This window comes from Alosa pseudoharengus, unplaced genomic scaffold (genome assembly GCF_046254945.1).
Source record: "Alosa pseudoharengus isolate Yale_2024_CS ecotype anadromous, Long Island Sound unplaced genomic scaffold, YU_APseudo_1.1 YU_APseudo_1.1_scf_4, whole genome shotgun sequence".
In the NCBI taxonomy this organism is placed as follows: domain Eukaryota; kingdom Metazoa; phylum Chordata; class Actinopteri; order Clupeiformes; family Clupeidae; genus Alosa; species Alosa pseudoharengus.
The window spans coordinates 31275042-31297861 of NW_027468774.1; the positions used below are offsets into that span (position 1 = coordinate 31275042).

Consider the following 22820-nt stretch of genomic DNA (forward strand, 5'->3'; position numbering starts at 1 on the left):
AAATTGAACTATTGAAAAAATTAACTTCAAGATGCTCTATCGCATTATTGCATTTAAAGAATCAAATGTGGTTAAAAGTAACGAGTACTTCATGCTCATATTTCAAATGTAGTGAAGTCAAAAGTACAGTGTTTGTCTTTCATAGTCGAGTAAAAGTCACTAGTTTCCAAAAATATTAATACTCAGTAAAATACAGATACTCAAAATGTAAGAATAGTAATCAATTAAATGTACTTAGTTACTGTCCACCTCTGATAACAATGCATAGATTTCTGTTCATATCATTACAGTTATGGTTGTAATGAATTCATCCCTAGTCAATGCCATTAGATAGTATGGTGGATTTTCATGAATTAAAGGGATGTAATCATGGGTTTTTATAAGGGTTTATAATATTGCATGGGTTTTCATGTTTTAGAAGAATGTAGTCATGAGTGTCATAAGTCTTAATGTCACTGCATTTGCTGTGAGCAGGGTGAGGTCATTGTATCTTGTGTAGGCCAGACCAACTATCAGAGGAGTGGGGTGAGTGGAAAAGTACTGGGGGTACCAGGAGAAGAGCATCTCCTCCATACATGGTCAAGGGAAGAGGGGTGTTATCCAGCTGGTGAGCACCGAACAGGACAGGGAGTAGGAGGCCGCTGTGTCTTATGATTTAGGGCCTGTCCAGCTAGGAAGAGAATCAGATAAGAAGGCCCTATTTCCCCAAACTGGAAAGAACCAGAAAACCACTATTTTACCAATGTTTCTTATGCATTAGACAGGTTTGCATATAGTTTTATGCATGATGGGAAGATGGTTTCCACCAATGTAAGTGACCCTGCGTGGTACTGATTGGTGAAGGGTGTTGTTGGAGATGACGTGAGAGGGTGGCACGTCTCAAGGGCCGAGGAGTATAAAATATAGTGTATAGCCCTCCGTAGTCAGATCTCGTCGGGGGCCCCAGCTGATGACATCTCCTCCCTATTGCTTTGATGGTTGGTCTGGACTTTGGTTAGGCTGTACTATCATTGCAATATGGAGAATAAAGATCAACAGTGTTCAGAAAGTCTTCTGTCTACATTGTCTCCTTCGGACGCCTTGTTCCAGAGTGCTAAATTACTAAATAGTCAAGTGGTAATTGTTAATTGGAAAATTGGATTCGGAAGTGGACATTTTCCACGACAATAGAATAATACAAAAAGGGGAAGAACGGGACTATGTAATATTACTAGACACTAAAAACATATATAAGCACATAACTCCATTCAATTTGTTCATGAATTTCTATATGGGGCATTTGGTCCCCCACCCTTGATCGAATTACATTGTAATTCATACAGTAAATGAATTTACAGAATTTTGAACCTTGTTGTGTCTCAGGTGTTGGTGCAGCTCTCCACCTCTGGCTGGGGCTCCCAGGAGAGTGCTGCTGTTTTGAGGCGACAGGACAGGGAGGGGTTGCTGAGAGCTGCAGCTGCCCTGGTCCCACAGATGAGAGAGGGAGAGGCCATTCTGCTGACAGCCTGCTACCCCTCCATTCAACCTCTCCAAAGAACTAAGGTTAAGAACTCACCATTCAAAGGTAAAGATAAAATCCTCTTGTCTGAGTCTAAAATTAATATGTATCCTTCAGGACTTCAGAGAAAATGTGTTTAGTGAGAAAATGTGTTTTTTTTTTTTTTTTTTTTTAATTATCTCTATGTTATATAGAACCCACCGTGAGGAAGGAACAGCTCTTCCTTCATATCAGTGCCCAGGTGTGTCGAACACCAGATGACCAGCCTCAAGTGACTCAGGTATATATTGGTAACTGGGGAATCAGAATGTTCAAATGAAAAACTACACACACACACACATAAACATAAACAAGCTGTAAGTAAACATGATATCGTGTTATTTACATATTTAGCACTGTTATCCAAAGGGATTTATAGACCAGAGGGGTATTCCAGAAAGGAGGTTTAACAAACACTGAGATAAAACTGTCTGTTTTAAATCAGTAGTAATATATGTTCTTACCTTAACTTTCACGAGTTGAGTCATACCTCTCCCGCGTTGGTATGTGCACTCAAACACCCTGGTGCGCGGCGCGAATGTGTTATGCGCGAATGTTGCTATGCTAGCGGGCTCTGCCGTAGCCGTAGAGGGAGTAAGATGGCATTAATCAAACACATCTCCGTTTTCCCTACTTAAATACAGTTGCACAAGTAGTTGATTAAAAATGTGTAAGGTCACACAACATGAAACGTGACGATTTTCCAAGCGAATAAACAGATCGCTATTGTAAAGCAATTTACAAAAGATTCACGGAACAAAAATGCTGATGTGGTACATGAAAATTTAGCTAAAAATGTGGAGAATGCAATCAAGCATTTTGGACGATAGACTATATTGGCACACAGAATAGGCTAGGCAACAGGCCGATGTGCGTTTTATTTGGAGACTGTTTTGCGAGACAGAGACTGAGTTTGCTGCTGATATTCTGGGTATATAGGCTACAACATAGCCAATGTAGGACTTCAGCCTTTTAATATATTTGCTGCATTGGATCAGTCTTTCTAGAAAGAACAGGCAAGAGCTTTCTAGCCTCACGTCAGCAGCGCCGCATCCCATATACATTAAAACACAGCGGATGGCGGGCGGGTGCCGTTTTGAAAATGTGGGTCAAAAAACTTTGCTGATGGATGGACTAAGTTTTGCTATGCAGTTATGGTTGAAATAATAGCCCATCAGCGCATCTCTAGTGTGTGTGCCTCTAGTGTGTGTGTCACATTTCATGTTGTGTGACCTTACACATTTTCAATCAACTACTTGTGCAACTGTATTTAAGTAGGGAAAACGTGGATGTGTTTGATTAATGCCATCTTACTCCCTCTACGGCTACGGCAGAACCCGCTAACATAGCAACATGCTAACATATTCGCGCCGCGCGCCAGATCGTTTGAGTGCACATACCGACGCGGGAGAGGTATGACTCAACTCGTGAAAGTTAAGGTAAGAACATATATTACTACTGATTTTGGGTGGCGTGTTCCTTTAAGCGTCTGCGTCCGAGACCTTGCTTGGCAGAGAATAGCCTAATTGACCGTGTAAATGCGTACGTTTAGGATAGCCTATTTAATGTCAAAAGCACAATTAAATAATTCAGTAGACATCACGTATTGTAGCCTATTGACTGCTTTAAATGATGCTATCTTAAACTAGCCTACCTTGTCACAGGTTGAGTGGGCCATAGAATTCTTTGAGAATCCCAAATGTAATTTTCTATTTTAACGCGGGTTCTGCAGCTGTGGGCCAAGTTAAACTTTTGCGCCTCCATCATCGGAAGGGTAAAGAATGTCGGAAGGCATGGGTAGCCTATTGGACACATTTCGGTGCACATTTGGAAAATTTAAAAAGTGATGCTGACCTGCCAGTTGGTGAAACTACAATTTAATGATCCTCGTGGGTTTGTGTCCAGGAAAACGAATGAAGTTGCGCATGAACTGCTTTAGCGCTAGGCAAACTTTACGCATTACCGATAGCTTGCCGATATGTTCTGCGTCTCCAATACTAACATTACAAAAACTCGCAGTCGGAGAGCGATCATCGATGCACATAATTTAGAGAGAGGCAAAAAGTGTAGCCTATTGAAAAACTATTTTATCCCAAATGCCATCGGCATTCTTAACCAAACTAGTGACAACACACATACCTGGCTGAGCTGTTATGTAGCCTAGTCTTAAACTTATTTATTAATTTTCTATATGTTTTCCCTTTTTTGTAGCCTACTGCACTGTAATTATATCTTCAGTGTGTCTAAGATGTTTTTTGTCCATCCGATGTCTGGTGAGCCAAAGGCAAATGTCCACTATGGTGTTGGCTAGCTAAGATTTTTTTTATTCTATTCTAATCCATGCGTAGCCTAATGTAGGGATGGAGTCGAGAATGCTTTTCAAGAAGCCAAATTTAGGATTCAGCGGAAAAACTATAGCGTTCTTGTAAAACTTGTTTGGAAAAGAAAGGATGGGCTATCATGTGATATCGTGGTCTTATCGTCCTCTCACGGCTAATTCCACGGATAAATATTACATGATTTTGTGCTTCTTTGTCAATCGGACCTTCTTCAAAATGAAACGTCATTGCGTGACAAGTGTAAAAATAGCAGCCTGGATGAACATGGTCTGAAATAACCGAACATAATTGAACATAACCTGAACAAAACCTACCTCCTACCAGGTTAAGTTCAGAGCCTATGTTACCTTAGTTACTTACATTGCCTGATCATTTTTGAGCTTTCTGGAACTGAAATCCTGGTTTACCGCTAACTCTGGGTTAACATACCCAGTTAAGCCAGTAAACCTGCTTTCTGGAATACCCCTCACCTGTAGGGACAATTCCCCTGGAGCAATTCGGGGTTAATGCTGTGTTCATGGATTCCCTCAGTAACATGTTTGCGTTTTTGTGTTGTCTTTACAGAGAACGCATAAATAAGTTATTCAAATTGCTTTTTGTGTTTGAGCAAGATTGTGAATGTCAGGTGAATGTTTCTATTTGTAGTCTTAATTTAGTGATAAACAATTTTGCCAGATATATAATGGGAGTGAAGTTCGCCTCTTGTGTGAAACAGAAGCCGCTGCGATTGGGCACAATATTTCCATGCAAGTCGGAGGTCGAGATTTGCGAATTTCCGACATGTCATGAACGCAGCATAAGTGCCTTGCTCAGGGAGCACCCTAGAATCAAACCCATGACTTCTAGGCTGCTTGCTTCTTTAGCCAGTACAGTTGGAGTGGAACAGGAATGGTGGGATGTAACTTTGAATAAGGCCTCTCCTTTCTTTGTTCCTCTCCCATCATTTCTCCAAGATGCTGTGTTGGGTTGACCGAGCAGAGACCCACCCGAGAGCTGGTCCCAGCATTCTGCAGAGCCTGGAGGAAACTTTAAGAGACTGGGGCTTGTCTCAGCTTGATGACATCATTTCCTCCCTTGAGAAATGGGCAAAGACAGCCCTGCAAGCTATTATGGACCACCAGTCAGAGTTAGAGGTCACAAAAAAGGGGGGACTTCATGCAAGGACAGATTTGATTGGTAAATTCTAAGATAAAAATCAGATTCAGTTCATATATATGATTTTTAATCCACTTTTTAGTCTTTAGCATATATATATATATATATATATATATATTAGGGCTGTGTGAATCTTTCATGTAAAAGACGATCCAATTTGCATCTAGATACATGGGCACGATTCGATACAAGAAAAGATGCATCAAAGGTCAAAATCCATGTGCACAGCCCTTCTTGCTCCAGGTGCTGATGGTGTGCAGTATAAGTATGGAAAAGTCAAAAGAGTAGTATACATCGCACACTGGAGGGTATATTTTGCTGACTTTATTTGGCGTGAACAACGTCAGGTGAAATAGGTGGTAACATCATCACATGACCACACCAGACCCAGTGGCTTGCTCAACAGGTGTATGGCAATTACAGATGTGGGAAATGCGCACATTGTTCAAATACATTTGACACAAAGGGCCCTATCATGACATTCTAAAGTGCATCGTCACTCGTCAAAAGTCTATTCAAATTTAGTAGGATGTCCAGTTCACATTGGGAGGGGTTTTGTTATCAAAAGTGGAGCGCATGGCGTAACAAGGTGTTCCTAGGTCTTTTAATCAGTCATATGGGTGTGTTAGGGGCGTAACATCATTTTATACCAATGAGAATGACATCTGTCATTCCCTTTAACTGCGCAACGCGCGATATGTCAAATAAATGCATCGGTATTTTGGCATTCAACGGCGCATTTGAAGGAGGCTGCTTGCGAGACCGTATGAAATAGTCATTCTTATTAAACCATGCATTACTAAAACCTAGCATAGCCTTCAAGCATTTGCACTCGTCTATTTTTTTAACTCATTGGCAAAGTGAAACTAACTTCACCAAGGTGTCAGTCAACGAAGACAGTTATATGCAGTTACTTTCACTATTGACTGACAATGGGTTACCATCGAAAACATAGGCTGGAAAAAGCAACACTTACCCTAATTTTGCTCAAATGACTGAATAAAACTACATTCATCCTGCAGAGGAGTTGCTTATATCTTGTGACAGTGCGTCTTCAGCTGTGCTCCATACGTGTCTCTCGCCTCTCCCCTAATCACTTTTAACCGTCATTACCAATTTGCTAATGATGGTGAATAACTACTCATCATGAGATGTACAGTATTTCGTAATATCTTTATTCTAATTATGTTTCCCATTGTAATCGTGCAATTTGTAATGCTTTGCATGGACATGCGCTGGTGTGCGTTCATGAATGATAGAAGGATGGTGTGTGCACCTGCCAATATAACTGTTGACATGCGCTCTTAAAATAGCATATGAACAACTCGCCATTGACTTCTGACGAGGTTTAGGTGGTGTATGATAGCGATTTTTAGACAACGCGCTAGGCCCCTCCCTAGGTTGTTAATTGCCACACCCCTGGGCGCAATGCTTAAAAAATAAACGTGCAAAATACCAAATTAAACTTTCCGCGGGTGAATAACGAGAATTACGCCATGCGCTGGAGCCCAAAATACAGCCCAAAGTCTTTTAGTCACCCCCATTCTGGCAAGAAATATGAAATTAAAGGTTTTATTAATTGCCTCTCAACTCATGTCATATATATGTTAAAATGTCCTTGTGGACTCATGTACATAGGCCAAACTAAACACAATTTAAAATTAAGAATTGCGGAACATAAAGCAGCAATCAGAAATGGTAACTTTGATTATGAAATCGCAAGGCATTATAGAGATAAGAGTCATGGACCAGCCACTACCCTTAAGTTTATAGGTATTGAGAGGATCAAACCTCAACCACGAGGAGGTAATTTAATTAAACAACATTTACAGAGAGAGGCCTTTTGGATACATGAACTCAACACAGTAGAACCATACGGTCTAAATGAGGTACTGGATTTAAGTGTATTCTTGGGATAAGATGTGTATGTAGAGTATATTTTTGTAAATAGATTATATTTTTGTAAATAGAGTATATTTTTGTATTGAGTGTATTTTTCTATGTAAATGAATTGTTGGTTGATATGGGTAATGACCGAAAAAATCTATTGTATTTTTGAACATGCAATATGTTTTTTTCTTGATACAAATATGCTTAAATGACATAGATTGTGTATATGTAGGCCTATATGCAAGCTAAAATATGCAGGATATTGAATTGACGATATTGATTGCAATTTCTGGAGTGTGGAGTACTTTCACTGGGTCTGGTGTGGTCATGTGATGATGTTACCACCTATTTCACCTGTGGGTGTCAGATTGACTGTGAACGTGAACCTGATGAAGCAACTTGCGAAACGCGTTGTTCACGCCAAATAAAGTCAGCAAAATATACCCTCCAGTGTGCGATGTATACTACTCTTTTGACAAGAAAAGATGCATTGCATGAAAAATTATTTAGTATGATTTGATGTGATGCAATTCGATGCAGTTCAAAAATGTAAAGCATTCTGAAAGGATTTTTATCATTTTCTCAAGGTGCAGATTCATTTTACGTGATAAATTACTGTATCATGGTCATGGTTATCAATTAGGCAAATAAATATGTGTGAATACGATATATTAAAATTAAAAAATAATAGTCTACATTTCGGTCAAACACTACAACATAAGAATACATTTGTATAGACTTTATACATTTTATATAGTATTGCGTATCTGATTCTTTTCAAGGAGATGTAGCCAATACAGACAATACAGAAATAAAGTAAACAGAGTGTCTATTTGCACCCCTGGTACAATTGGCCTTGGCACAAAGCTGAGCTATTCACACCCTGTGATGTAACAACAAAAACACGTTGCTCGCGTGTGCAAAAGACATGGCAGACATTCGGTTTTTTGTCAGCAGAAAGTGAAGAATTATGAAAGGTTTCGGTACTAATATCTGTTCAAATTAAGTTTCGGGTGGAAAATGTTGTGTTTTATTTTCATAATCTTTGTTCAGTGAATACATACAACCATCAGTTTGTTAGTTAACAGAAATTTCATGATTATGACGCTCAGGCCTATTAATAACTCTCATCTGAATGTAAAGCAGTCCTGTGTAAAGCATTTTGGCAGAGGTGTAGGGTGTAAATAGCACACATTACTATATACACCAGGGTAGGAATAGCATACACTTCTAATTATACAGTGATGCAAACAGCATACCTTATTCAGAGTGTCTATTTGCACCCCTGGTACGAATAGCATAGTCCACACAGCTTAATTATATTGTGTGATCAATATGCTAGGCTAGGGTAAATGCACAAAGGTGCAAATAGCATACACTGATATTTGTACCAGACAGGGTATTAATAGAACATATTGCTGTGTGCATCAGGGTACAAATACCATACATTGATATTTGTACCAGACAGGGTATTAAAGGAGAATTCCGGTGTGAAATTGACCTTAGCTGCACTGAAAGATGTTGCCGAGTACTTACATGTGTCCAATAGGCACCTTCGGTCACCCCCTAGTATTCCGAATTGCGCCGATTTTCGCCGAACTTGCATAAGGTTTTCAGCTAGCTGTGGGGGCATAGCGTAGCCTATGCAGCTAAATCGCTATTTTTACACCATTAACAATGTTCCAAGTAACTCCACACTGCTTAACACATACTTGACTCTGATGAAGACGTGGCACACATCGAAACGTTAGTCCTTATGTTGAGACCTTAAATAAAAAATACTTAAATTCCACATCTTTGTCGCTCCGGTGAACTCTCTCTCTTCTACTGGATTCGGTCCTCTCCCGTTGATGAGCTAGATGTGACCCGCAGTAGCGTGGAGGTACATTTGTTTTCTACGTAACTCCACACTGTATTGGTAGACTTCTGAGGGTCCTGACATTTAAAACGAGATACTGAGAACTTTGGAAGTGCACAGGAAGTTTATTAAAAAAAGACTGTTTATACAAGCAGTAGCTTCAGAGAATCTCTCCGCTGGCCGCCATCTTGTAATGAAGTCGCGATCAGTCGAACAGGAAGGACAGGGGAACAGATTGCAAAAGTAATTACAAAATTACTAATTACTAATTACAAAAGTAAATAGGAAATATATAGTTACTGTCTACATGAGCATGATGACTACACGGTATCAACGAAGCTCAAAAGGTTTTACATCAGTGATGGGAATCTCACGTAATGTTGTTGACGGAAGACGTGCTGCACACGTGAAGGAAACAGCTGATCAGTTGCTGCACACGTGAGGAGGAGTGACCGGCCGGCATGTGTGAGGCTACCTACTGTCTATGGAGGCTACAGGTATACCTGACATTACGGAGGAAGACGAGGCGAAGAGCAGGAAGGATGGTTCGCGTATGTGCAATACTAGGTTGTGGATGAGGAGCTACAATCCAGAAACGTTTCACAGGCTTTCCAGGAGCCCACTTTGAAACAGTGGCTTGTTGTTTTGCAACTCGATGTCAAGACACCTGTCAATATTCTAAAACAGAAGGATTACCGTGTATGTAGTCGACATTTTGATGCAGACGAGTTTGCTATCCCTACAAGAGGATCAAACCCCCCAAGACGGGTAGGCTACATCTGAAGAAAAATGCCATCCCGAAAGCGACGGTAATTGCTCCGGAGGTATGTATGAAATTGTTTGACTATTTGCATGTAAATCACACCGTTTTGGAATCGTGTAACGTTACATGACCAAACTTTGCTTGCTAACAAGCCACTTAGCTTTGTATTCCGGAGAGCAGTTTATGCTGGCGTTACTTTTCCTAGCCCACCATCAGAAATAGAAAGAAATGTAGTTTGGGAGGGAGGAAGGGGTGGGCGTTGTTTCAGTGTGTATTTTGATAAATGGAATAGATGCATGCGTGGGGGACCGGACGCTTTCCAGGTAACCTTACCTGGCCGAATGTGACTCGGGATCCGCCGAGGTGAGTGGGGGATGGTTGCACCCATTGCATTGGGAATGGTGTCCAAGCCAGTCACTAGTATCCGGACATTTTGAATAGCGTAGTCATTTATATTTTGCAGATCTGATGATTTCAAATTCCTCGTATAACTATGTGTCTTCTTCGTATTCTGCCATCTTCTCAAGATTTGCAAACTTCCAAGTCCAGTCCACAAGTAATGTAAATAATCACGTAACTGATCAGCTGTTTCTTTCACGTGTGCAGCACGTCTTCCGTCAACAACATTACGTGAGATTCCCATCACTGATGTAAAACCTTTTGAGCTTCGTTGATACCGTGTAGTCATCATGCTCATGTAGACAGTAACTATATATTTCCTATTTACTTTTGTAATTAGTAATTAGTAATTTTGTAATTTTGTAATTACTTTTGCAATCTGTTCCCCTGTCCTTCCTGTTCGTTCGTGCTCGGCAGTCGACTGATCGCAACTTCATTACAAGATGGCGGCCAGCGGAGAGATTCTCTGAAGGTACTGCTTGTATAAACAGTCTTTTTTAATAAACTTCCTGTGCACTTCCAAAGTTCTCAGTATCTCGTTTTAAATGTCAGGACCCTCAGAAGTCTACCAATGCAGTGTGGAGTTACTTGGAACATTTTTAATGGTGTAAAAATAGCGATTTAGCTGCATAGGCTACGCTATGCCCCCACAGCTAGCTGAAAACCTTATGCAAGTTCTGCGAAAATCGGCGCAATTCGGAATACTAGGGGGTGACCGAAGGTGCCTATTGGACACATGTAAGTACTCGGCAACATCTTTCAGTGCAGCTAAGGTCAATTTCACACCGGAATTCTCCTTTAATAGAACACATTGCTGTGTGCACCACGGTACTAATAGCATTCACTTCTAATTGCACCAGGGTAAGAATAGCATACACTGCTAATTGTACCAGGGGTGCAAATAGCCTCACCCAGTGCTTAAGACACCCTTGGCCTTTTCTCATATAGTCTACAAGAATAAAATAGGCATACATATTACTGAACACTCTGGGCCTTTGTTCAAACAATTGCTACCAACAAGGGTTGGCAACCCACTCAAAGGAAAAAGAAAGTGTTTCAACCAATAACCGACGAGATGCGCGTTTTAGGAAAGTTTTAATTGCCCGGGAGGGAGGGGGAGGGAGTAGCGAGCTAGCTCTCTGTTTTGTTTAAACATCAACAGAAGTGACGTATCCACGCTATCACTTATACAACCTTTAAAGTGATGGTTCGGAGTACCCAAGGGTCCCCATTTCACCCAAGGGTCCTTTGCACCATGACCTCGAGGCAAACACCCTCCCAGAAGCTGTTTTCCCTTGGTCGAACATTGGTTGAGTAGCGCTGTCAGGCGAATACAGAAATTAATGGCTTGTGCAGGCACTTATGGAACCAATAGAGTATCTCGTAAATTACCCCACTAATAATGCCCTGAATGGTACGAAACTTCTACAGTAGTACAAATATGTTCTGTACTCATAAAACGAGGCATTGGAAAGTTTGTAAGTACACCAGGAGTTTATTTAAATAACACTTGCCTGATGGCTTCTACTCTCTGCTGCTATTTACCGCTGCGTCGACGTTACTTCCATGATTTGGGAAAAGCCTGTAAAAGTCCTGGCAGGAAGTGATTACATAATGGTGTTTTGGTATATCTAGTTTTTTTTTTTTTTTTTTAAGAAGTGTTTACAACTTAGTGTTAACTAATAATTGTTAGAAATATTAGATCTACATCCTTTTGCATCAGAGGAATAAAAATCATCTTCATGCCTTATTTTTTTTTTAAAAAATGAGGAAAAATCCAACCTTTCAGGACACCAATTTTCTTTGTGAATGAATAATGTTTTTTAAATAAATAAATGTTCTTCCTTAAAACACAGGAGGCATACACACTATGTTAAATTCCCATAGAGGCAGGCAGATTTTTTTATTTTTAAAGGCAAGTTATTTCATGGATCCAGGATACGATGCATCCTGATAAAGTTCCCTTGGCCTTTGGAATTAAAATAGCCCCACATTCAATTTCAATGTATTTGTAAGGGACAGTGTGCAATTAAAACATAAATGTAAACATTTGATGCATTGCACCAGAGTTAGCCTTGGGCTAATTTACATCTGTAGTCCCACAGGAAGCACAAATACAATATACAAGCACAAATACAAATAGAACATTTTAAAAACAAAACATCGCTCAATAGACCGGTTTCAGGTCCCTAACAACCGTCGTTAAGGACGAACTCGGAGGACAAGCAAACCCAGAGCCGTATAGCAATACATTGAGAGAAAGACGCAAGGAGCTTGAAAATTGTTAACTTTTGGCAGAGAAAAGCAGACGGAAATTCCCCTGTGTGGTACAGGAGACATTTCATTTTTTTGTGATGTGTCCGTTCAAAGCTAAAAATGTTTAAAACGCCAATAAAGTAGGCAGGCCTAGGTGCTAGACATTTGGATACGAAGCATGCATTATGAAGCTACAAAGTTATGCCACAAATGTTATCTTCATGCTCAAGAGGAAAAACTCAAGTCTTGTAGGCTAAATAACATAGGGTAGTGACGTTAACAAAGTGTTTTTTTTAATCATATTCCTCAGCATATCATTTTAATGAGAGACTTATGATCCATGAGAACGGAGGCTAACGTTAGCCTATATTTCACGTAAATGACAATATGCAGGGTAGCTTCTAGCCTAAAGTTAAAGTTGACACTCCATTTGAGTTGTTTGTTTTAAAAAAAGAAGACATGGGCTTGCAAGTAACGTTATTGCATTGGCCTACTATAAGGTAGCCTAACTTATAGCTAATCCGTCATAGGCTCCTGTCCTGTCAGTTTACATTAGGGTTGCCAACTTCCTCAACCCCAAATGAGGGACACTTCACTTCAAATGCGGGACCCCCCCCCCAAAAAAAAAAAAATAATAATAATAATAATTTACAAATGGTGTACTGTCACTTTAAGAGCGTTGTCTACTTTACACAGTATTCATAATATTTTGCCAGCTCCATTCAAATATAGCCTATGGTCATTCCACAAACTAACATTGTTTGTGCCACATAGCACAATGATAAGTATATTAAGTTGGTGTAAACAACCTTCATTCCTGTAGAAATAGAAGCATGTAATGATGGTAGCAAGATATTTTCTGTGTGCAATTAAAAGTGAATTATGAACCTGGTAGCCACCTAGCTATCTAAGTGGAAAGTGTTTCAATTGGCATAGTTATCATGTGCTTCATGTAAATGCTTAGTTTAAGGGAAACGGATTATTGAAGACTTCAAGACTCACCAATTCCATTACACAAAGGCAATTGACCACTCTTCATATTCTATCAGTCCAAATCACAGTGCGTGCAGCCTATGTCAAAGTGCCCTCACATTGTAAATGGTCAGTAGCAGTGTGAACCGGATAATTCCGCAATCTCCTCGCGTTGTTGTTGTTCTCATGATTTCCTTTTAAAACTGTTTTATATTAAAAAGGTGAAATCAATTACCAATGATCACAAGCCAGCTGGAAACGTCCACCCTCTCTCCCTCTCGTTCCCAATTAAAACGAGTAGCATAACGTTCAAGTTAGATCTGCTGCATAATAGAGAGACTGAGGACCCAAAAAGTATCATCCTTATGTAAGATGCTGTTGCTGCATTTTGACATTGTAATCGTTCTCTAAGAAGAGTGAAAAGCAGTTTGCAGTAAAGCTTCTTTGTCTAAATTGTGGTGCCCTTTCTGTCCCTTGGTGCTGTGCGTGCACAGTGCGAGATGCGCGTGGTTGCGGCGGCACTGGACACTTTGTTCCAGGTGCGTTTACAGTAGCCTACTATTGACAAGTTAACAAGGCCGATGAGCTGTGATTGAAAATCGGGAGTGGCGCTGTCCCTGACGGGACAAATCAAAATCACCCAAAATACGGGATGTCCCGCCCAATTCGGGACGGTTGGCAACCCTAGTTTACATCCACCACAATGCATTTTGTGCATTGTAACGTTATTTCAGTCAATCGTTCAATGTGTGGCCAGCATATATAGGCTACTTTATCAAAGTAATTATCCTCTGACCTCAGGGGGAAATGATTGTCCACCCCTGTCATTATGTACCCTTTGAGTAGGTAATGTTCTCACTAAATCTAAACTAATTGTTTGTGCAGTCGAAGCCCTAACGCTAACATTAGCTTAAGCCTAACCTAACTTTACAGTGACTGGCCACATGTTTACCTTCCGTAAAATCCGTTGCTTTTTCATAGGTAAATCCGCTACACCTCTAGATGAAAACAATCCAGACTCGGCTACACCGAAATATTTCGGCAATATGTTTTTATTCTTCATCTTATATCAAGTTCAGCCAGCTTGTTTTCTATGCGCTGTCAGTGTAAACAACTAGTGCTTGTCCTCCGAGTTCGTTCTTGACTACGCTTGTTAGGGACCTGAAACCGGTCTATAAGTAAAAAAAACATGTAGCAAATATCAATAAGTTACATTTGTTCCACAGGTACACATACAGTATATGCACCACATGATCAAGAGTGTAGCGGCGTGCGCCGCACACAACTCAACAGCCCCCATTCACGCACGCACACACGCACACACACACACACCCTGTCAATCCCATTGGAGAGAAGAGTGAAGCTAAAAGTATGAGGAGTGATTAACTAACATTGTGTGTGCACTGTTGAAAGATGTTTAAGTATTTTTTAGATTAGTTTTAAAGCTACTGAACAAGCCACAGCATTTTATAGTGCCTGGGATGGTATTCCATTGGGATGGTATGGCACTGAGAGAGAAAGCGCCTGTCCAAAGGCTGAAGAACGAAAGGGTACAGTGCAATTGTGTATGGAAGCTATTCTAGTTGACCTTACAGAGTCAGCGGCATGGTAGGAGACAAATTGGCAGACAGGTAGGGGCCAAGCCTTTTAAAATTTTGTAAGCTATGCACAGATTTAAAAATACTCTAAAATGTTCAAAGGTGAGTAGCTTGTGTTTGAGTAGTATTTCACAATGATGATACCTTAATGGCTTTTTGTCAAATACTTTCAGAGCCTGTTTGTACAAAGATTCTAATGGCCTAATTGTTGTTGAACTGGCCTGCCCCCAACTATCTTTGAGAAATATCTTTGCAGCCTCATTGGACAGAGCGGATCTAATCTATCTGTCTAAAATTAGTTTTAGTCATTTTCTTAATGTGTTTTTTGAAGTTGAGGTTTGAGTCTAATACAACACCAAGATATTTGAATTCTCAATTTATTCACCCTTAATGCAGATGTTTACTTCTGGTGTGTGCAGCTTAGTTTTAGAAAAAAACATGGCTTTTGTTTTGCTTACATTTAAAGTAAGGCAAGATTGGTCTAGCCACTCAACCACTCCATCCATGGCACTGGCTATAGTCAGCAGCTTCTCAGCTGCTAGCTGGGCTGATTTAGCATGTTTTTTAGAACAGTGTCGTCGGCGTATAGTTGTACCTCTGTTCCATGACAGTACTGTGGAAGGTCATTGATGTAAAGACTAAAAAGTAGTGGGCCCAACACAGATCCTTGACGTACACCCATTGTGCACACATCTTTGATTTTCACACACTGTACCCTGTATATAATAAGTACGTTGTGATTAACGGTGTCAAAGGCTTTATGTAAGTCTAAGAATACAGCTCCAACAACTCCACCTTTTTCCAGGTGTAATCTGATATGCTCTGTTAGGTGTAGGATGGCTGTTTCTGTAGAGTAGTGTTTTCTAAAGCCAATCTGGGCAGGGTTTAAGCCAGGGTTGCAGCTGTTAATGTGGTCAGTTAGCTGTTTTATGACCACTTTCTCTGCAATCTTAGAGGTTACTGGCAGTATACTTATGGGTCTGTAGTTACTGACTACATGATGGTCTCCAGATTTGAAGATGGGAGTCACAATTGCATGTTTCCAGTTGTTAGGAAATGAACTATGTGCAATGGAGAGGTTTACTAAGTGAGTAATAGGGGAAATTAAAGTAGCTGAATTTTTTTAATGAACACTGTGTTCTGATAGAAAGCATTTCTGCTTTTTGAGTTCCTTAGCGAGCAGATCACTTTCTTTACTTCTTCTTCACTGGCTATGTGTAAGTCAAAGCCCTGCCCTGCAGCATTCAAATCGCTGTTCTGTTCCATAAATCTGAAATTGTTTCCTAGCTCCTGAACAGATTCAATAAAAAAAAGAGTTAAATGTGGAGGTAATTGTAGGACTATCGTCTATTGTTTTGCCCTGAACGGTGAGCTGGATATCATGTGAGTGATGTTGAGCTCTACCTGTCAAGCTATTAATACTTTTCCAAATGTCTTTGCTATTACCTTTAGCCTCGTTCATAAGTTGGAGAAAAAAACGTGACTTAGCCAATCTAAGCTCCTTAATCACTTTGTTCCTTAAACCTTTGTAAGCCAAAATGTCAGTGTCTCTTTTAGTCTTAATGGCCCTTTTTAAAGTTGTGTCCCTATTTTTCATCAGTTGCCATAGGTTTTCACTGAACCAAGGCAGGTTGGTCTTGTTTCTATTTTTTCTCTGGATTTTCACAGTGAACTTATCTCTGACAGCATTGATCTTTGATGTAAACATCTGACAGCTAAGCTCCAGATCTTCAGAGGATATTACGTCACTCCAGTCAATATTCTCATTGTCAAATATATTTTGTTTACTTTTAGGTATACAGAGAGCGTTTGTGTGGCATGGCGTTGGTGTAGTGTTTAGAAATCATTTTTTGGTTAATTTCCTTGCCACCAGAGTTAAATTGTGATCAGACAAACCAGTGATCAGATTATAACTTTTTGTTATCCTTTTACATGTATTAGAGAAAATTAGGTCAAGTTGTGTACTTGAGCATTTAGTGATCCTGGTTGGGCCTTTTATCAGCTGTTCTAAATGGTATTTGTCTGTTATGACCTTTAGCTTTTTCCTTTTAGTCTTATCTTCCCAATTAAGATTGAAATCCCCCATTAGAATTATTTCTTTATTGTGATTACATTCTTTCAAGACGCCAGTAAGTTGTTCATAAAAAATGCCATTGGCAGTCGGGGGTCTGTAAAGTCCTATAATGGTAAAAGACATTTGCTGAGACAAGACACGTTTCAATGCTATGTATTCCAGTGTAATTGCTGCCTTAAAAAACATGCGTTCGCATTTGATACCGTCTTTCACATATATTAGCACCCCACCCCCTTTCCCCACAGTCCTGTCTCGTCTGAAGCATTGGTACCCAGACATTGTGAAAACACTGATGGGAGTACACTGTTTTAGCCAAGTTTCTGATAGGCACAAGAAGTCCAGGTTTGAGTTCCCCAATAAATGAGTCAACTGTTCAGTCTTTGAGACAATGCTCCTAATGTTTAAGTGATCACCGAAGAGTCCCCTCGGTTTTAGCTTCGGGTCCCAATGACCTTTGCATGGTTGACTGTTTGAAATGTTTTGAATAAGCCCTGTTTTTTAAGAACGGGATTAGCACATCTCACAACATCAGGCTGAGGTTCCCCTGTCATCGCCGTCGTTGTGCTAGTCGGTTGCCGGTTGAGAGGGGTATGTTTGACGGAATTAGCAGTACGGTTGGGCCTGTTCTCTTGTGAGGGTGGAGCAGTCAATGTTTGGAACTCACCGCTTCCAGGTGTACGTGGACAGGGGCGTAGCTAGAGATTGGCATAGTTTTATTTCAGGTAGCCTAATATCTGGTTTGATTTGCATTGAGAGATGATCACACATGAACACACAAATTTACATACACGGCGGTCATATTTTGTTATTTTTAAGTTATATTTCATATAGTCATGTTCTTATTTCTTTTTAGGAGTTGATTTTTCCCTGGGGAAGATGGATGGTGAGCTGCTGCCTTTCCTCCTGGGGATAAAAAATGTTTCAAGGGGAATGTTCAGCACTCCAAATGGCCTTCTTCATCCTCAGCTGTCATCCTCAGCCATTGAGCCCCTGCTACAGACCATATGTCATCACTCACACTGCTCCATCCTGGCTGGAAAGACTCTGCTGTTTATCGGAGCAGGGGCATCAAAAAAACTTCGAGTCTTTGTCACAGCCAAGCAATATGGCATTAAGGTAGATGAAATGAATATGATACTGTTTTTTAAAGAGAGTGAGACCTTTACAATGTCAAACCTAATTGTAAGTTAATGTATAATATGTGCAAAACAATGAGTTTAAACTTTACTGACGCTTTCTCTTACCAGAGTATTCTTGTCTGCTACAAAGAGCAACACCCTGCATACGACTATGTCTCAGAATATTTGGTCTACGACTACAAGGATCACACACAAGATGAAGTCCACACTGAAAACATTGTGTCCCTGCTGGAAAAGAAGGGTTTGCAACCAGATGGCTGTTTAACATTCATCTGCAAAAACACAATTCTCTGTGCTTTGGTGAGGGCCAAACTGGGCCTGCCTGGAGATACAGTGGAGGCCATCTCCATTGCCAAGAGGAAGAGCCACACCCAGAGGCATCTGGCTGCCGTAGATCAGGGCTGGTGTCACCTCCCTGCCCCTAGGCAGTATACCGTCCGTTCTGAAAACTTTGAGGACCTGACTGATCTCACCAGAACTGCCGAATCTTTTGGATTTCCTGCTGTGGTGAAGCAAGAGTATGGAGCTGGTTCTGTTTCTGTGAAACTGGTGGAAAATGCTCAACAGTGTGAGGAGTATGTCCAAGAAATGACGGCTCTAAAAACCTTGGATCCTAATGGTGGCTTTGCATCCAATCCTATGATTATGGAGTTTCTAGAAGGTGTTAAGTATGTGGTGGACCTGGCAATCTTTGAAGGAAGGCTTCTCTTGGCCTTTGTGTCCTGTTGTGGTCCTTCTGTCTTGCCGTACTTCATCAGCTCCTCCCACCTTATGCCCTCTGGTGTCAGCCAGGAGAAGGAGGCCCAGATTGTGGCTGCTGCCTATCAGAGCTGCCTCCACTGTGGTCTGGAGAATGGAGTCTACAATGTTGACCTCAAACTCACTGATCATGGGCCCAAACTCATAGAAATCAATCCACGCGCTGGGGGGAACTTTCTTCCCACTTGGATAAAGGAAGTATATGGTGTTGATATCTTCACAGTTGCTTTCCTGATCGCCTGCAACATACAGCCTCAGGTGTGGACACCTCAACCAAGAGGATACTATGTTGGCATATCTTGTCCGATAAAACAGCACTTTCGTGCCAAGGAGAAAACACCGGAATTTGATGTCATTCTGAATAGTTTGAATAACAAAGGTCTTGTGAAATCTAGCATGATAACTGATGTTAAGGATTACACTGCACCTGTCGCCACCCTTAACCTGTCAAGTTTCAGTAAGAAGAGAGAAGACGCCATCAACAACATCCTACTGGCTTCCCAAATGCTATGCGTAGACTCTGAAGATTATCCTGTAAGGTACTTCTTGGAACCTTTCATGTAGTTTTTCATAGTTTCATATGGCATTTGTAGCCTGGAGGACCAGACCCAATCTGAAAGATTAAAGGTCTGGCTATGAGTAATGAAAATGGCTCAACTTGAGGGGCGGGGCCCAGCATGAATTTGAAAATATCACTGCACGCAATTGGATAACACTACGACCAATGTTTCCGGATATCGATGTCACAGCGCTGTCGTCATCTGTTTAGCTCTCCTCTGGCCCGCCTATATCATCTGCCGATGTGATTGGTGCAGCATGGTTTCATGGGCATAGGTAATGAACATCAATACTCATCGCCAGCGTCACTTGCTGAGCAAATTCAAATTTAGCTCTTGCAAGAACTCTTTTTTTCCAGGGTAGGACATTTGAGGTTAACTAAGAACAGCTGCAGAATGAGCTGCAGCTCACTGATGAAGAATGCCAAGCACCATGTAATTCAAATGACACATGCTACTTTTCAAAATTCTATATATGAAACGGATCAGAATTCTTTGTGTTTTTAGGCTTGTTGAAGATGAAATATACTGGCATTAATGGAAATTGTGTATAGCAAGTCAAACACTGGGTTTCCACTCCCAAACTAGATGTTAAATATGTATTTGAAGCTGATCTTGTCAAGGGGGTCAAGTGGGTGTGGGTATTGAATGTTTTTACATGTAAGAGTGTATATTATTTAGGTAGATGATGGTTGATTATCTCAGAAATGTCTGAAATATTAGGTATCCATTATGTTTTAATGTTTAATGTCTGGAACATGAATATATTTGGGCCTGTTATAAAATAATAAAAATGACTCTATTTTAACCCCTTCTTAGATCCCATTACTAAGGCGGGGATCACACTGGTCAGCTCAGACCATAATAAGTTCTATCTCGTACACAAACTGTTTGCCTTAACTCGGCTTGTTAGCGTTACACCAGCGTTGCCACTGTTCCGTTGCCGAACCATAGAGAATAGGAAACTTGCCGCTGGCTAATGTGATTAAGTTTACAGTTGGGCTGGGTATAAGAAAGATTGTATACCCCTACTCTGAGGTACACTGCCCTACTAAGGCAAAAGACCTTAACTCACCAGAGTGTGAAACTGAGAAAAATGACTTTAAAGTTATCTTAATGTCCTGACAATTGAGTAATAGCTATAATATTGTAATTTTCACATTTTGTAGTGTTTACCTGTATTAATCTATCTACAAAAAAGATTTGAACTCAAATTTGACCTTTGACCCTTTTTTGGAAGTTACCAAAAGCCTTAGGAAGCCTTAGTATTGCCCACAAAATGACAATCGGTCATACTAAGGCAAAATACCTTAACTTCTATTTTATAGCACAATGTTATGATAACAATGATAACTTTCACTTAAAATGTAAGCAATATTAACCCTATTGGACTCACTATGATAAAATGGCTTCACATTTATCAACATCATATGAAAATGAATCATTTTTTTCTGTATTTCATACTCATAGTAGCCTACCACACTGACAGTCACTTCTGACAGATGTCAGAATTAAGAATGAGTGTTTTGATGTTTTAATATATATAAAGCATATTTTTCGGTTTGGATATGAGGCACTAATTTAGACTCATTGGCTTGTTTATTTTGATAACCAGCCTAGAACAGCAAAAATATTTCAAAATCATCCCATTGTAGCATCTTAATGTCTGCTGAAAAGTTTCAGTGAAAACATAGGAATTCATATTTCTTGGGATTTTACTTGCAGTATTTGCATTATTATAATAAAATCAGGAAAACATTTTGATGATGTGTGTAGGTCTTTTCAAAAGTATGATTAAACACTGTAGCCTATCAATTTTCCTGGATAGAATTGAAACTTAAACAAATGCAGATGATAAAACAAAGTTCTCCCACACAAATTAGGTAGATTAGGATGTGATCGGTTGCCTTTATTTGGTCATTTTATATTACTGCAATTTAAAGCTGCCTGCTTTGCGACTAGCTTTATTTTCCCAACTAACCTGCAGCTACACTAAACTTTAGGATTGCATTGATAGAATTGACAGCCTGTAACAACTTGGGAGTTTTGACTAGCCGGCAGCAAGTTTTAAAAACTCGTGGCAGATTTAATGGATTTGCTTTCTCTTTGGTTGTTTGGTATGGATTTTAACCAGGGTTCAACTAATAGTCCGGTGGACAGCCCATAGAGCCCCATTGTGGACACGGCAAGGCCGTAGTCATGATGTCAACATTGGGGGGGACCAAATCTGTGGTGGGGTCTGAGGGACCCCCAAACAGAATCTCAATACATTTCCTAACATGAAAAAATATTATTAAAAATCACAAACAAGTCGTTAGTTAGGTCAGTCAATTAGGTTATTCCTAACTTTTGACGGACATAGGCATGGCATGGATGGATTATGAACCCCTGGACACAGATGCACCCCCCCCCCCCCTCTGGTGAGTTTTGTGAAAAGAGAAGGGTGGAGAAGAAGCAACTTCACTGGTCCATCCCTGGACCTGTGACTCCAAGTGGTTCTTTGACTTATTACTTACACCTGAAGATTTTTTTAAACTAAGGCTTAGACTCATAGGTTTGGAGCCTAATAAGATTGTGTCTTTTAATTTAGATTTTATTATGCTGGCGGCTAATCACACAATTTTAACGTAGTTTGAAAGGGACAGGATTCAGGAATAGGCTACTAAGACAGGCCCCTCTTCTGTCTGACTCACCTCATGTTACCCCTGTATGCATTATAGACTGGCTTCTGACAGAAATTACGTTTTGTGCCAACATGTAGAAACACTAGGCCTACTACAGCCTTTAATTGGTGAATGGAGGTGCAAATTCCTTTCTTTGGTTATTGTTCGCGATTCACATTAACTGTAGGCTATCACGTATTGTAAACGTCGCCACATTTGATCACGTTTTGCCTGCATGGATGCGCGATTGAGTGCGCATCTAAAAAATATGCAAGATGCAACAATAATTTCTAAGAGGCCTATAAACGGTAATTTCTGGCATTACTACTAGCATATGAATGCATTATTTATGTTGAAAGACGTGAAAGAAATGACACAGGCTTGCACAAATTCATAATTTAAAATAAAACGTTTCACTTTCTCTATCATTGCGAGAATAGGCTACAATATGGAAAATGTTCCCTTTCAGTCTGATCGGCTCCAGACATGTATGGGATTTCCTCAGCCTGTGCTACACCTTTCCAAGAAGTTTTGTGGAAATTGTACCGGTAGCTTTTGCGATATTGTTGACAGCCCTACCTCACCGCAGTAGGGTGCAGTAAATGGAAGCTTTTTTTGATAGCGCACACGCCACTAACGAAAAACGGAAAATCACCAGGACAAACCACTCAGGTGTGTAGGCTACTCTGTCACTAATTTGTGCGTTATTTACGTTTGATTACATTTCAGATACGTGTTGGTTTTCCTGTAGGCCTAGTATAGCGCTTTATTCTTTCTTTATTTTTCTATGTCCGAATATTGGGGGGGACATTTTGGTCATATTTGAATATTGGGGGGGACACGTCCCCCTCAATGTCTATG

At 40.3% G+C, this 22820-nt stretch overlaps 1 protein-coding gene across 2 annotated transcripts in view; it reads left to right on the top strand.

The window, feature by feature from the left end:
• Positions 1 to 20104, top strand: part of LOC143102346 (carnosine synthase 1-like) — a 35679-nt gene extending 15575 nt beyond the window's left edge. For both annotated transcript variants that reach the window (XM_076265875.1, XM_076265876.1), the window contains 5 exons: positions 1363 to 1564; positions 1693 to 1778; positions 4830 to 5052; positions 17695 to 17957; positions 18089 to 20104. In XM_076265875.1, the coding sequence (XP_076121990.1) occupies positions 1363 to 1564; positions 1693 to 1778; positions 4830 to 5052; positions 17695 to 17957; positions 18089 to 19303 (1989 nt within the window). In that variant the 3' untranslated portion in view covers positions 19304 to 20104. The remainder of the gene's footprint in view (positions 1 to 1362; positions 1565 to 1692; positions 1779 to 4829; positions 5053 to 17694; positions 17958 to 18088) is intronic.
• The last annotated feature ends 2716 nt before the right edge of the window (positions 20105 to 22820 follow it).